Raw genomic sequence first — 16,502 nt, forward strand, 5'->3', positions numbered from 1 at the left:
GACCTTTAGAAGGAAGTGGAAGTCTAAAATCTTTTGGTGGAAAAATCTTCAACATTAAATATAAGCTTTTATTTCTCCCATTTTTATTGGCTGAAAGAATAAAGTGGATAAGAACATGCTCAAGAACAATGGCACTTTGAGACATTTAGATTCTAAACTGGATTCAATTAAGTTTCAAATTATTCACACATATGACGGATTTAGGTTTAAAGAAATATTTTAATTTTCCAACATGTTTCTTCTGACTAAAAAGCAAAGTTAACGTTTTGGAGTGGTCCTGCCAGAGACTTGACAAGAATCTGTTGAGGGCGCTAAATATTAGGGTGATGGCATGGAGGCCTTCTAACTTCAAAGACTTGCAGCTCATCACCAAAGATAAATTTAGCAAAATGACAGTCAACACACTTAGAATTGCTGGTCAGCAATTATAAGAAGGGCCTGATTACTGAACTCCCAACAAATAGTTTTACAATAAATATTTAATGTAGAAATCATTTTTGAAATGTCATTTCTTAATAAAACATGATATAAACAACCTGAAAGTTACTGTTTTTTTTATATCTTTTAAGAATTGTTTTTTTTTGTTGTTGTTGTTGTTGAATGAACAGTATTTTGAATCCAAATCTGCCAGGGGTATGAATAATCTTGGGCTTAACTACAGGTTTATCCAAGATCTCCTCTCAGTAAAGCTTACAATTCAGAAAAAGGCTCTTTGTCGCTGCTACATAACTCTAGCAGGTTGTCTAGGTAGCTTCACACATCAATGTCATTTAATGAAACAGTTTGCTTCTCCAGGCTTTCTGTTTACTTGTAACGAAACACATTCCTGACTTACAGGTTCTGCAGATTAGCAAATCCAGTTGTGAATTTGATTTGACAGTCTTCATACCTACCACGTGAAATGCATACCTACCATTGACCTGGTAAGGTGTGCCAGAGCATTGACATAAAGATTGGTCCATCTGAGCAGACAGTAACTGGAGGAATTATAGTCCTGTGTGCATTGCAATATTATTATTTATCTTTTATTTGTAATGACAATATATGTCCCCATCTGATATATTAAAGAATTGTTTTTGTTCTTTGACACTGTATTTTGGGAAAAACTGGTTAGTTTTAAACTAAGAGCAACATATATGCTCGTGCTCTGTTCTCACATAAAACTGAGAACCACATGTGTTATTTTGCTATAACTTGTTTTAACTTGTGGTGGGAACCTATAACAATGTGTTGTGGGAAAGACTGATTCTGTATTCATTATTTTTTCTGTATTCTGTGCTTGCAATGTTATTTTGCTTCACACACTGCTGAGATGCTGGGAACAAGGTTTTTGTTTTGGAAACATGTTTTGGAAACGGGACGAACAGATCGGCTGAGAGAGAGAACTGGCCACTCTCGCTCCCATCTGATACTTTATGGGTATAAAAAGGAGGGGACCGCCCCCAGTCGATGAAGTCTACCGTGGGTCCGAGTTGGACGCCCGGCCGCATGGATTGTGCTCTTACCGGACTGACCTCACTTCCCAGTTCTGTGCCAGGGTAAGGGATGGAACATCACGCTTGTCTGAAAGCAATGTTGCTTTAAGTGCTTGCTACTTTGCATGTGCGAAGTGCTTGCTGTTTGTTTGCTGTATTCTGTGGGGAATAATAAATATGGGCACTATTATCCTAACAGAAACAGTGTTTGTGTTTTTATTTGTGTCTTGCCGATCTCTTCTGAATCTGAATAAAGATTTCATTAAACACCATCCAAAAGACATCCACTTTTGTTTCTATCCGCCATCACAATGGTCCAATCACTCACGACCTTTAGCATTTTAGCCACGATCGTCTCAGGGGTAAGAGTGCATCCAAGTTACTAAATGCATCACTGGTGTGCAGTTGCGGCTAACAAAACCTTTGAACATGCTGCACACACTGATATTGTGATGGGGACTGAGAAAGTGTAGATTATGTTACACTAATGAATCATTTTGTCAAGCTAGTCTTTTTTTCCAGACCCACTTCCCATTGACATTATAATTCTGAAACATCAGAGTTGATCGGGCATTAAAACCATCTCAGAGAAATCTAATCTGATGTGAAACCCTTTCTTCTGGGTTCAAAATGACTGTTTATTTGGTTAGAGTAAATGTAATAGAGGGAATGAAAACAAAGCAGAGATCACTGTGTTTGAGAAAACTGACCTGACAGGATGCACATTTGATCTTTTATCAGTGATCTTGGGGTTATTTTTCACAAGAACTTGCAATTTGACAGACAGGTCCATGCAGTGGTCCTGTCCAGCTTTTAATCATCTGAGGCTAATTAGCAATGTCATGCCCCATCTTCCTCATGATGACCATGAAAGGGTCATTCAGCTGGTCCAACATCAGCTGCCTGCCTGTTAACAGGGACAGGACAATGTGAGCTAATGTGAGTCCCCCGATATTGCATTCTGTTCACTGACTCCCTATATTTTAAGAAATGTTTTTAAAATGTTCCCTAGGTTTTTAAATGTATTAATGGTCTGGCACCTCCTTATCTTTCTTAGCTCCTACATGGTTATCGTGCGTAGCAGAGCTCAGAGATGTGAAGATCTAATGAGCTACTCTAAGTGGTTCTGAGGACATGACTTGTGACTAGGGGAGACAGAGCTTTTTTCAGCTGCAGCTCCTAAACTCTGGAACCGCCTCCCTCTTTTTGTGAGGCCTGCCAGAACTCTAAATAATAAAAAAAAATCCTTCATTCACTGTATTTACACTGGCACTGAACTCCACAGAGCACCATCAGTAGGTCATTTTTGCACTGTTGGCTTTTATTGTTTATTTTTTTATTTTTTTGCATTGGTATTGCTTATTATTATGGTTCTATCTTGTAGTTTTATTCTCCTGTACTACTTTCCCTTGTGGAGTCTTTCTAAACAGAAACAACAACGGGAGATGTTTCAATTTGATTCAAGGAATTGGATTGGTAGACAGTCCATTACTGACAAAACTGCTCATTTCTGTAATGGTTGTACTTATGTCAGCCCCTCTGGAAGCTGTGTGTCTGCATTTTGCATAGTCCACACAAACCGCCTTTGCTTCTGTAATCAGCTTCCAACATTGTATAAGAGCAGGTGTGTCCAAAACGTTTCATCAGGTGGGCCATTACGGTCAAATCCAAATTACTCAGGGGCTAGAAAAACACAATTAAAAAAATCCCAAAAAATTTAATTGTGATCTTTTCTCTTCATTCGGGATCTCCTCTTTGTGGTCACCAGGTGGAGAAGGCGATCACCTCACTTTGGCGGAGGTTGCTGAGGTAGTAAAGAAGCTCCATGGTGGTGGGCACCAGGTGTGGATAGGACAGAGTGAAAGACAGAGGGGCAGATTTTCTCTCGCAGAAATAATTGTGTTAATTCAAACAGATGTTTTACAGGAACAGTTTGGTCTGATTTAATGTCAGACAATAAGAAACAAAAAAGGAATTCCATGGGGGTGTAAGTAAATATTAGGTTTCAACAGTGGCAAAATGTCTATTCCTAACTTAAATTTTTAATGTAACATTAATAACATCTAACATAATAATGATTTTAGAAATCTAATGCCAATGAACTTCATATAACTCAGTAGGTAAACACTGATAAAGAACATTTTAAGGATACTTTGACAGGCTTTTGCAACACAAACTGCAGAGGACCACAATGATACAATGACATTGTAAGAATTTAGGGATCATCAGAAAGGAAGCTGCATTGTGTGTGATCACACTGATGCAATAACTGGCGATAGGCCAAAACAACAGGTGTTTAAAGACTCCCCGTGCTCCAGTGTCAGGGGGAAGGTTGTTTTTGCTTTCTGCATCAAAGCTTGGGCTGCCAGGAGTTGCCCAGGTGGATGCAGGTGTCTGTCAGGGGTCACATTCACAATGCTGACAGCACCCGGGAAAAATTGAATCAAAAAAATAACAACACTGCTATTTTTAGACACGCCCTCCACGCTTTCCTCCTTAAACAAGAGCGCCCACAGCAGCACTGGGTGATTACAGGCGTAAGAGTTAGAGAATGGAAAATTTGATAAATGAGTGCTGTCATGATTGGAGTTGCCAAAGCTGTGAACGCATTTGTTGCTATGGTGGATGACGTTGATCTGTGAACGAGCACGGATTCTGAAACCTTGCAAACACGAGGGCCTGGTGCAGCCACTGGTAAGTGACAAACAGGATTGTTACACAACAAGTGAAGGAAGACTGGCTGTCGTTGTTTAAGAAAGTGAGGGAAGACATGATGCTGAGTACGTTACCATCATGAGGCAGAGAACTTCGTCGGGTAAAGCATGGACAAAATGTAAGAGAGACATTGGAGCTATAAGTGATCGCACTCTGTTCCTCTTCCTCCTTCTTGGTTCTTCTGAGTGGTAATTACATGACACCACTTGTTCTATTTTCTCATAATGAGATGCACTTTTAACTCTGTGCCTACAATTAGGGCGGAGGGGAGATGTCAACGGCGTACCTAAACGCCGTTCAGATACGGAGAAAATGAAGGCACACACGAAGGACAAAAAAGGAACAACTAAGCAATCTTGGATCTCAGAAATGAGGAAAATAAACATTATTAGAAATAAGAAGTGTTACAAAATTTAGACATGTGACTCCGATCACTCCTGCTGATAACATTTTAATAATCACCAGAGACGGTCACAGTAAAGCTGGAAAAACTAAACTGTAATAAGTTAGAAGCTTTAGTGCAAATTATTAGCTACAAATATGCAATGTTGATTCATAATAAATCTCCTGTAGCCAAACTACAGGAGAACAAAAACATTTTGAGTTGATCAATTTCTGGTACTTAATTTTCATTGATCACAATCTAAATTAGCCACGTTTACATAGACAAAAGTAAATCGGAATAAAGGGCGGATTGGAATAAAAAACATCACGTATACAAGCAAATTGGAAGGAAAACGTAATCCGAATGAGTGGGGTGGTTTATGCCGATTGATAACATGATCAACGTGCATGTAAACACTTGTCAGGCACAAGTTCTTCTTTTTTTTTTTTCTCAAGCTTCCTCAAAGATCAAGTTATTCTGAATGTGGCAAACTGACCTGCGTGTGTGTGGACGCCCAACACAAACGTGACATATTTCCGCGTTGTTGACTGGCATAAATACGTCAAGGAGCAAAACTCTCTACCAGAAACATTAAAAGAGCTCAAAATTATTATTTACTCAGTAATATTTCAACTGTAACTATAACCTCATGCAAGTCCAGCCAGGGTGCTCGGTAGACAAACTAACTTGTTTAGTTTACTATTTTTTGTTGTTCAGCAAAGACAGGAGTTCTTCTTCTTCTATGTTTTTTTTTAAGGGAATTTGTTAACTGCGCATGTCAGAGTGGTTCTATTCTGAATAAAGCTAGGTGCATAAAAACACACATTATGATCAGATTAATTAATTGTGTTCCCATATAAACGGTACAATTCGCTTATTTTTTGTTTTTTAATGCAAATACATTTCAATCCGACTGTGAAATGTTGGGCGTGTAAACATAGCTACTGATACGTATTGGACAGATACATTTTGCAGTCTAATTTCAGTAGCCAACAGAAGCTGTCTTTAACCAAAAAGGGACCTTAAATCCTCCCCAGAAACATACTGTAATTTGGGTGAAGTGAAAACATCTTTTTCACTGCACAAACACTTTGTTGCTCAAAATGCACCCATGTTAGCACACTCTTAAAATGGGTCACTGTGGCTGCTCTACACTGGACAGTGCTATATTAAGCTATTCTGCACTTTTAGTCTGCACAACACTACCTGAGGGTTCATTTGTGGAGAAGTCTTCACAGGTATTTTGGAAACTGAGCTAAGTGGAAAGTGGATGAAGTAATATGTATGAATGAAAGCTCTTACCCCAAAGTGCTGATAAACCCACTGGTGGAGCCCTCTGCATAAAGGGAACAAATGTCCCCTATATGGAGGAAACTAGACATTTTGTCCGACATAGTTTATCCGGTTTAATTCACCTGCAAAAAAAAAAAAACAACAAAAAAAAAAACATGACATCAGAAAATATTAATGTACGTAAATTCAGATGAGTGAAATTACAAATAGCAAACCATCACAGATATTTATATCACGTTATCTTGAAATGGCAACAAATAATGACAATTACACATTGATGCACCAGTCAACTAACCAGAAATTGAGGCTGGCCAGCGTTTCCTTGACTGAGTGAAAATATTATTTTTCCATGTTCTTTGAATGTATTAAACTGAATGGTTACACTTTTTTTCTTTTGAGACACATTAACAAACAGATTTAATGCATTTTACGCATATGATGATGCAGATATTCCTTCAGCAGCTTCATGATATTCATGAGAAGTTTCAGTATGGCTACAAAGTCACGGCACTGAACCTACGCTTCTATTTACTTTTAACTTTGGGTTCTGGTGATTTAGTTCCTTTAATTCTTCTTGATCTTACTGCTGCTATTGATATAGTACATCATGATGTTTTAATATTATGGCGGGACCTGAACAGTGTGCTGGTAGTAAAAGCATCGCCATACAATGGTTCAAGTCCTACGCTTCCAACAGACGTTTCTGTGTCCAGTGTGGGCAGTTTTCGTCCTCTGTTGTGCCTCTAGAGAGTGGCGTACCCCGAGGCTTCAAATTAGGTCCTACTTAATCCCCTTCTGTCCCTGTTCTCCCTGGGGTCCATTTTACAGCAATTACTGCATCATTTCATTTTCTCGTAGATGAAACTCAGGTTAATCTTCCATTAAAATCTCTAAGCAACTCTCAGTCTGCAAAGTGTCTGCTCAAGTGTTTGGCAGATGTCAGCACATAAATAGGAGCTGAACTTTCTTTATTTAAATGACAGAGAGACAGGGGTCCTTGTATTTGGTAAATCTGACCTACTGACAAGATGCAGCAGCGCTGCTGGATCACTGGACTCTTCTGTTGGGAATCTCGGGGTGACCCTTGGTTCAGATTTTAAATTCAATAAATAGGTCAGTGCAATAGTCCAGTCTAGCTTTTATCAACCGGCTTACTAGTAAAGCCAGTTATTTTCATCATGATGCCTTTGAGAGGGTTATTCATAATTTTATTACCTCTAGACTGGACTACTATCACTCCCTCTATGAGTGAGTGGGGACTGACCGGTCTCTTCTTTGCAGTCTCCAGCTAGTTTAAAACCAAGCTACCTGTCTCCAAAAGGAGATAAGACGGCATTGACATACCACTCTGATGTTGGATTCCCTCCAATTGCTGCCCGTTTCCTTTACAAATTGTTTTTAAGGATTCACTTTTCTTTTTTAAACGTCTCAGTGGTCAGACACTTCTTTATCTTAGCTTTTACATCCACACAACCCCAGTAGATCTCCAAGATCAAAAGCTCTTAGTTGTTCCCAGGACTCGGCTCGTGACCAGGGGGACACGGCTAGCTTTTCTAGCAGCAGCTCCCAGACTCTGGAACAGCTTCCGTCCTTCTGTGAATTCTGCTTGAGCTTCAAATGATTCTAAATCTCTTATAAAAACACGTTTTTTAAACTCCAGAGAGCACAACCATTAGGCCAGTCTTAATTTCTTCTATGCCCTGAATTTATTGCTCACATTGTCTACCTTGTATCTAATTAGTGATTGCCTTTGATAATTTTATCATTTTTATTTTGAATTTTATTTGTTGCTCACCTGTACCCCTTGGTTGCCTTTTGGTTTGCAAAATGCTCTATAAGTAAATAAATGATGAACGATGACAGGTACAGGTTAGCGATATAGGCTTTGGTGCATTTAATTGTTGATTGAATATAAAAACTACTGCCTCCATTAGACATCTCCAGTACTTTATTTATTCTAATAATATAACTAAACATGGCATTTTTTGTTGTTTTTGTTTTCTGTTTTACCATGGCATCTACTATGATCAAAGCAGTGCAAAAGTTAACAAAAGGTAGGAGGGGGGGAAAAAAACATTACTTATGTCCAGTTGCTTTTGTTGAAACTCTAAGGTCGATTTTGATTTGCTTTAAAACAAACAAATACGTTCTACCCAATCTTAGAATACACACTTGGCAATGTGCGCTGTAGACAATGTAAGATACAAAATGTATTTATTTATTTATAAAACCCTCAGGCTAAAACAAGGTAAACTGCTCATTAGGGTTTGATGCTTAGTTAAAGTAACTTTAAAGGTTAGATATTAATCCACAAAGAAATAGAACTATGTGCATCACTGTGCTAATAGAACCAATGCACCTTAAATTTGGGTCATCACTAAGTCTGCGTACAGGATGAATACAAACCCAGCAGTATACAGCAAGCGTGCTTTTTTCGTCCAGAGTGCTGTTTGGGGCAAAAAACAACAACATTTCACGCTCGAGCACAATATCATAAACCAAAAACAAGGTGTAAGCAGTTCACTGGAACCACACGTGCGAAGCTGAAGGTCATATTTACCCATATCCCTACAGCCCACTGTACTACACACACACAAAGTTTGTATTATGTTACGTACAAAAATCACGTAAACGTGTGCGCGCGTCTAAAAGCCTCGAAACGCCACCGTTAAACTGAGGACCGAGGCGTCCAGGTAAACATCCAACCCGAGTACGTTTTCTCACGGCTAATTTTGTACCGTTTCAGCGCACGAGCTGCAGCCAGCGGCCGAAACAAATGAGCGCGTGGGCTACTTCCTCGAGAGGGATGCTGTCATCTCTGTGGGAAAAAAAAAGAGCAATGCGCGAGCTGGAAAACTATACACATAGAGAAGGAGTTTATACCTGACAGGAATGAGAGAAGGCGTCAGAGGACACCGGGAGAAAGAAACGCGAGAAGAAGTGGGTCAGCACGGGATAATTTCCACAGCGCTATCCTCGGTTAAGTCCATGGCAGTGAAACTCCAGGTAGGTGAGAGTGGCATGAGCGGCCGTATCTCTGACAGCTCAATGCGTCCTCGGCAACAATCCTCTCCTTACCTCCTCCACATGTCACCGCGGGAACGCCCATTCGGTTACTATTTATATTCAGCAGAGCTTGCTGGGTAGTGTAGTTTTTTTTTTTTTTTTTTTTTTAGATCTTACGCGTCACTTTTAGACAGAAGAATGTTTGGCATTGGAAAATCTACTTACATTTCTGAAGAGAACATATATGGTGGCTTTTCAAGTCAGAGAAATTATTCTAAGTAGTCACAAAATATTTAATTTTTTTTGACGATGCTTGGAAAAGGGTGTTTCTTTTAGTTGTAGGTGGGGCACCAGGGGGAAGGAAATAGTTGCGTTTCGTGAACTGTTTCTGTATTGATGCGGTCAGACATTTTTTTTATTTTTATTTATTTTTTTGATAATGTTCTGTTGAATCCTTTAATAATTTCGTATTTTTATTTTACTGGTACAGTCCTACAGATTTTTATTTCAAATGTCCTAAGGCTTTAAATTGCTCTGAATACCCACAGCATTACCACTAACTTTTACAATGGTCATTACGGGCTTTACCACATTCATCCTGTTTCACATCATAGCCAAGAGGAATGTTTGCTACCAAAAATCTCAGTCTTTGTCTCATCTGACTGCAGAACATGATATCAGTTAGTTTCATGAGAATTTAACAAAATCCACAAGTTAACTTTGCAGTTTTAGGACAGACAAGGCTTTTTTTTGTGGCATTAAGACATGAACATTTGACGCTTTCTACATTGCAACTGTTATGTCAATTTCATGAGCCTAAGATGATGGACTTTGTATGTTTCCTTTACATCCACACACCTCTTTGAAACTATGATGAGCTTAAATAAAATTAAAGTTGGCCCATACATAATTAAAAAAACAAGTTTCATTTAAATTTATACCACTATTTTTTTGTTGGTATGACTGTATAGTGGTGCAGTTGTTAGCATTGCTGCCCTGCAGCAAGATGGTTCTGGGATCAAAGCCCAGCTTTTTTTGCATAGAGTTTGCATGTTCTCACTGTGCTCATGTGGGCACTCCGGTTTCCTCTCACAGCCCAAAAACCTGACTGGTAAGCTAATCGATTACACCTAAATTGCATATATGAGTGTGTGCATGCATGATAATTTTTCCTCCGATGGACCAGCAGCCGTCCAGGGTGTACTCCACCTCTTGCCCAATGACAACGCAAGATTGGCACCGGCCCACCCACAGACCATTTCAGAATGATGGACAATGCAATGGATGGATGTTAGGAGTAGATACCTGTGCCATCAGTGATTTTGCTAAAAGCGTTTATTTCTTGGCATATGGCAATTTTCCCTCCACTAAACAAGAGTGCTCAAATTAAAAGCTGGATGTTTCACAAATTTTGAGACAGTGATTTTGCTGCATACATTTTTGTTTTTCGTACATCTTTACCAGTGGTGTCAGCAAACATGGACAGTACTGTATATGTCCCAAATACCTCCTAACCATGGATGGATGGATGTGTTATATGTGGAGGACATTATATTGTGTATGTAATGTCAGAACCAGAAGCACACTGTCTCACAAATAGGGACTCATGCTGAGCACGTGAAAGGACACAAGATGAAGAAAACAATAGTGTACAGAGCATTCCTGTCAGAAACACTGACTCAGCCACTGGCAGTCACATTAATGGATTTCTGAGTCAGTTATCTCGCCCTTAAGACACATTCATTAATAAATCAATAAGATGTAAGCCAAGATTTTAAAGCCATTTATTTGCTGTTAAGTCACAGAAACCATTCAGCCAAGGTTGGAGTGGCATTTTTTGTTAGAAAAAAGGGAAATGGTTGTCCTGAAATATTTGGGAACACATTAAGATACTGTATGTGCAAATGCCAAACAGAATAAACAGAAAAAAATGCATAAAAGCTTCAACATCCATAAACATCCATGATTACAATATGAATGAAAAAAAAAAACCCAAGTGGCACATGGAAAGAAAGAAGCACTTTCCTCCTTCAAATGGGCCCAGTTGCATCCATCAAACTCTCTAATTAGCACTTAATCCGGTTTCTTTGCTGCAGGATACAGAGAGATAATAGGAATTGAGCAATCGAGAAATGATAAGTAACCATTCTCATAAAAGGAGGTGTCCGATTTCTACATTTCACATGCGCTTTTCCACTATGCACACACTTTGATATGGTAACAACTGCGTATCGCCATGTTACAGAGTGTTCTGGTTCAGAAACCACCCACAAAAATGGACATTTTGTGTTTTAAAGGTCTCTTGGTACAGATATAAAACACAGCACCAGGATGAGCCAATGGAAAGAAACAAAACCCACAATAAATATGCATGTAGCGACACTTTTAGTGTTGTCAGACACTCCTTCTCCGTTGGTCAGGTAATCAGTCATCAGCATGGCAGAGATGTGTCAGAAAAAATATAGTCTCTGATTAAATCTGAGCTTGTGGGGGTTATCTAGTACTGTTTGCACTTCTAAACTGACAGTTCAAGGCAAGAAGAGCATCAATCAGAGCAACAGCAACAAGGCTCATTCTAACTCTGGAAGAGCTGCAGAGATCCACAGTGGTGGGGGAAATCTGTCAACAGGACAACTGTTGGCCATACACTCTATGAATTTGGCCTTTAATCCAGAAATGGAATGAAAGACACCTTTGTTGAAAGAAAACCAAAATCAACACCATTCAAAGATCGTCACAATGCATGTAAGGGACCCATCAAACATGTGGAAAATAGAGCTCTGGTCAGATGAGACTAAAATTGGACAGAGACAAAAATGTGCAATGCTATGTGTGGAGAAAGTGGAGAAGGACTAACACTGCACATCGCCCTGAACACACCACACCCACAGTGAAACATATTGGTGGCAGCATCATGCTGTGTGGATGCTACAGGAAAACATGTCGCAGCTGCATGGAAGTGCAGAAGTTACCGCTGATGTCAGAGGAATACAGCCTATGGTTCAAATCCCAGATCCCCAGCAATGTGCAACCACTGTTTGCTTGTTCTCTAGGTCCTGTTGTAGAAAAACACGTTGGCTTAATTGGTTCTTTAAATGTGACCATAACACAATGTCTTTCTTGGCCCTGTAAGCAGTTAGCAGCCTGTCCAGTATGAGCGCTGCTGCTGACACCAAACCCCTCCTCCGGGTCCGAAAAAGAAGAAAAAGGAAGTGGATTGATGGGTGCATTGGCAGAGGATACCTAAATCCCATTGAAAACAGGTTTTGTAAAAACAGACAGAGCCCCTCCCTTCTTTGGATAATGGACGCATTGTTTCTGCACCTGTCGCTCTAAACGCCTCATGTAATGTTCTGACATCATGTAAACTCTTTTCTACCCAGACTTGGGTTTAAATTAACAGTAGTGAAGTTGAACACGGAGGATTTAGTACTCAGTTGTCATGGCTACACTGCTCAGACAATAGGCTTCCACACAGAAGAAGAGGGTTGAAAGTGGACATAACTGCTGCCACGTTTGATAAAAGCAGCAGTTTGGATGTGAATCCTGGTTTGGTCTGTGGTTTCCGGGAACACGTTGTGGTCTTTCTTCTCAGGGGGGGGGGTTTGATCAGCGTTTTGTTCCAGTGGCCCGCACTGACCCGTAACGCCTAACTGCTGCTGTTTACCCACATGGAAGCAAGAGCGCAGGAGAAGCAGCGCCTCAGATAAAGAGGGGATGAGTGTGAAAACAGATTGATTTCCTATAACCTGCAATGGGTCATGAACATGAGCACAAACATAGTGGGAGGTAGCAGTGATGAGGCCTGAGTGGGGTCGTCTGACATCAAGTTGACATGGAAAAACCAGCTGCTCGTGTCGGACAGCGCCACATCTGCATGTGCGGAACGTTCCGGAGACAGTGGGATGACAGAATGCTGTAACCATCTGTGTAGGAGAACAGACTGAGAGTCATCCTTGTGCATGGTTTTACAGTTAGCAGATCGAGGCCCTTCCCTCAGCGGCTTTGTGTGGGCAAAACAGTTGCATGTCTTTATCTGAGGCATAGATGGTTTTCAGTGTGGGGGCCAGGTCTGAAATAAAAGAATACATTTTTGTGCGAAAATACCGCCTGAATCATGATTTCACATCTGATAACAAGCTGAAAACTCTAAATCAAGTCTGAGCTTGTTAAGAGGAGACACGGAGGGCCCTGTTGCTCTCTGAGCGCAATCGTAAATCTGGAACAATTCAATTCAAAAATACAGCATCCCACTAAAGACACGATGCCGCTGGGAGCAAAAACCATAGCAATTACAAACCCAACTGTGATACTCGTCGAACTTCTTTCACATTTAGGGCGCGGCTTTCTCGAAATGTAACAAAATACAACCGGAGGACTTTCATACCTTTAGAACTTGTCATATTTGGTCATGATCCAACCACAAGCCTGCCTGGATTTCAGTGGGACTTTCAGTGACCAACATAAAGGAGTACAAAATGATTCATATTTTATTCAATTACCTAAATTAAGTCTCAGTATAAACACAGCAGTTCTGTGAAGGCCTTAGATGGTTGTTAGAGTACTTTAGTGAACAACCGGCATCATGAAGACCAAGGAACACAAAACAGAGAGATTGTGGCACAGTCGCAAACCTATCAAACCATGGCTGGCCACCTAATCGGAGAGGGTGGCAAGGAGAGCATTGATCAGAGGAGCAACCAAGAGGCCCATGGTAACTCCAGAGGAGCTGTGGAGATCCACAGCTCAGGTGGAGCAATCTGTTACCAGGAAAACTATTTAGTCAGGCGCTCCTCAAAGCTGGCCTTTAAGAAAGAGTGGTGAGAAGAAAGCCATTACAGAAAGACACTCAGTGGAAGACTCATTTTAAATTTACCACAAGCTATGTATGGTACACCAGCAAACGTGAATGAAGCTACTCTGGTCTGATGAATGCTATGTGGAGTGGAAAACTGACTGCATATCACCTTAAACACAACATCCCTGTGCAGTGAAACGTGGCATTGGCAGCATCATGCTGTGGGGATGTTTTTCTTTTAGCCGTGACAGGGTAGCTGGTCAGAGTTGATTGGCTGATTGGCATAAATACTTTCAAATTATTTATTTATTCTATTTGCAAATGGGCAGGTAAGTGACTTAAACATGCAGCTAGATCTACAGTGCAATGGTTTAGGTCAAAGCATATCGTGGTGTTAGAATGGACCAATCAAAGTCTAGGCTAACGTCACACTGGGTATCTACGGGAAGTCTTCAAATTGGCTGCTCATTGATGCACTCCACAAGATTTGACTGACTGAGCTTGAACTATTTTGCAAAGAAGATGGACAAACTAAGTAAAGACTTGCACTCTACATTTCTAATTGTTAAAAAAAATTAGGGTTAGGGTTAAGAACTTTAAGCGCATTCACACACATACACACACCAATAATCGAGTTATGTCAAATTGTCATAATGTCTTGTATAAAACTTTAATTCTGAAAGAATAGGCTTGAAAGAATGCATCATTATCTTTTGCTCATTTAATCCTCACTGCTAGGAAAAAGAGCAGCTTTACATGAGACCATGAGAAAGGACTAGCATTTATAATTATGTTTTCTATGTTTCCGTTCAAACAAAAGGGATTCCACAAATGTTCTTGCCTACATGGTATCAGACAATCTAGCATGAGGTAGCATGATGTACCTCTCTAAAAATAAAAGACAATTATGCTAGTTTAATGGCCTGCATATCCCCAGTGGAAATAGTCTGATTAGAGCAGCTGCAGAGATATTCTAATTAGGCCTTCTGATTTCTATCATAGAACTTTGAAAAATAAGTTGGATTTTGATGCATTTATGCTAAACCAGACTTTAGTGCAAGCACTCGAGAGGAGTGACATCACCACTGACATGATTACTGTGGGTGCACAGATCCTTCCTTCATTTCCTGGCTCAGATGTTTACATAAACTGACAGATTCGGCTAGTCTGCGCCTGGTAAACATGTCCACAGAGCAGAGGATCACTTCACCACGTCCCCTTGGTTACAGCATAATCAGTGTGACAGATCATGCCAAGAGGGACTTTCTGTCTAGATGTGGTGTGGGGGACAGGTGTCTACTTCACCCAGACAGACATGAGCTGGGATTCTTCAACACTGTTGCTTCTCACATACTTTTTTTGTTGAAGCTGATCTTGTTGCCGTTTCCTCAAAAAATGTCTGAGGAGGCGGTGGCCTTAAGTCACCTATTTATCCTGGACTGCAACATGTTCTATAAGCTGCTTTAACAGCAGATAATCCAAAAGGATCGGCACGTTGGAAAGACTCTCGGGTTCACTTTCACTACATGCCACTAGGTGCATTGTTACCTCAAATATGTTGGATTTTCAAAATGCTTTACAGCACTAACACAGGCTATACATTTATTTTATGAAAAAGACAATGCATTTAACGGTAACAGCTGTGTGGTAAATAATGACTATAATGCATAAGCAGTGTTTGTAAGACTATAGAATCTGCAGTGTAAATATCAAGTAGCAGGTTTTCCCAGTGTAATGTAGGCGCTCTCACTACAAAAGTATGATTCCCTTTATGCTTCGGCATTGACCTTGGCTGCACCAAGAGCATCTGGCAAGGTGATCTCTGTGCTCTTCTGGGGTTACACAGCTCGATCAGTTTGGTTTAATAACTGGGTGCCAGACCATCTCAAGTTTTACAGGTTAAGTCAATGTGAGACTGTCCCAAAAAAAGGGAATAATTATTTTGGTTCAGTTCCACTAGCAACACCCAGTCTTGATTACTCCGACTCTTGTGGAATTAAAAAAAAGAGAAATAAAACCCTTAAATCGAACCTAAAAGAGCTTTAAAAGCCACATCCTGCTCCAATCTATAGAAACTGGAGAGCAGATGAGAAAGAAAGTCACTAACATGCATCAGTCTGGAAACCACAGCAAACCACAGGGAGAGCCATTTTCCACAAATAGAGAAAACACAAACAGAGAAAACATGAGCAGTGAAGTTTCCTAGGAGTGTTCCTAGGAGTGTTCGTCTGACCATAATCCCTGCAAAAGCGCACCAATCTCCACTTGTGTACGTGTTCCATTACATGTAGCACCTGACTATAAACAAGTCATTTATATTTAACTTTTCTGGTCACACATACCACTCATAATGTTTCACATTGCGGCCAATTGCACTTACAAAGGCACATACCGTATTTTTCGGATTATAAATCGCACTTTCTTTCATAGTTTGCTAAACCTGTGACTTATAGTCAGATGTGATGTACATCAAATATATATAATAATGTTTTTAATAGGTAATTCATACTGACCACTATAAACCAAGGGGTAAACATGACCATGTAAAGCTGCAAGAGGGAGCTCTAGGCTTGTGAAAACTATATACTGCTCCTGTAGCACTTAAAAAATAATTGAAACATTAACTTATAGACCACAAAGACCGAACAAGTTTGTATGTTGTTTCGCTGTTTCAGTAGGCCGAGCTCAGATCGCAACAGAACCCCGTCTTTCGGCTGCTTGTGAAGCTAATCACAGCTAGCGTTAGCTTATGTTGTCTGAGTGGTTTACAACTTTGATGATGCACGTTCAAGAGCTTTACGAACCTTTGTCTGTTGCTTTCAAACATTAG

At 40.1% G+C, this 16,502-nt stretch overlaps 1 protein-coding gene across 4 annotated transcripts in view; it reads right to left on the reverse strand.

The window, feature by feature from the left end:
- itpr1b (inositol 1,4,5-trisphosphate receptor, type 1b) overlaps nucleotides 1-8,947 on the reverse strand; it is a 131,715-nt gene extending 122,768 nt beyond the window's left edge. For all 4 annotated transcript variants that reach the window (XM_012874222.3, XM_036151869.1, XM_036151868.1 and 1 more), the window contains exons 1-2: nucleotides 8,752-8,947; nucleotides 5,878-5,990 (exon numbers count right to left, since the gene is read on the reverse strand). In XM_012874222.3, the coding sequence (XP_012729676.2) occupies nucleotides 5,878-5,969 (92 nt within the window). In that variant the 5' untranslated portion in view covers nucleotides 5,970-5,990; nucleotides 8,752-8,947. The remainder of the gene's footprint in view (nucleotides 1-5,877; nucleotides 5,991-8,751) is intronic.
- Between the last annotated feature and the right edge of the window lie 7,555 nt (nucleotides 8,948-16,502).

This window comes from Fundulus heteroclitus, chromosome 20 (genome assembly GCF_011125445.2).
Source record: "Fundulus heteroclitus isolate FHET01 chromosome 20, MU-UCD_Fhet_4.1, whole genome shotgun sequence".
NCBI lineage: Eukaryota > Metazoa > Chordata > Actinopteri > Cyprinodontiformes > Fundulidae > Fundulus > Fundulus heteroclitus.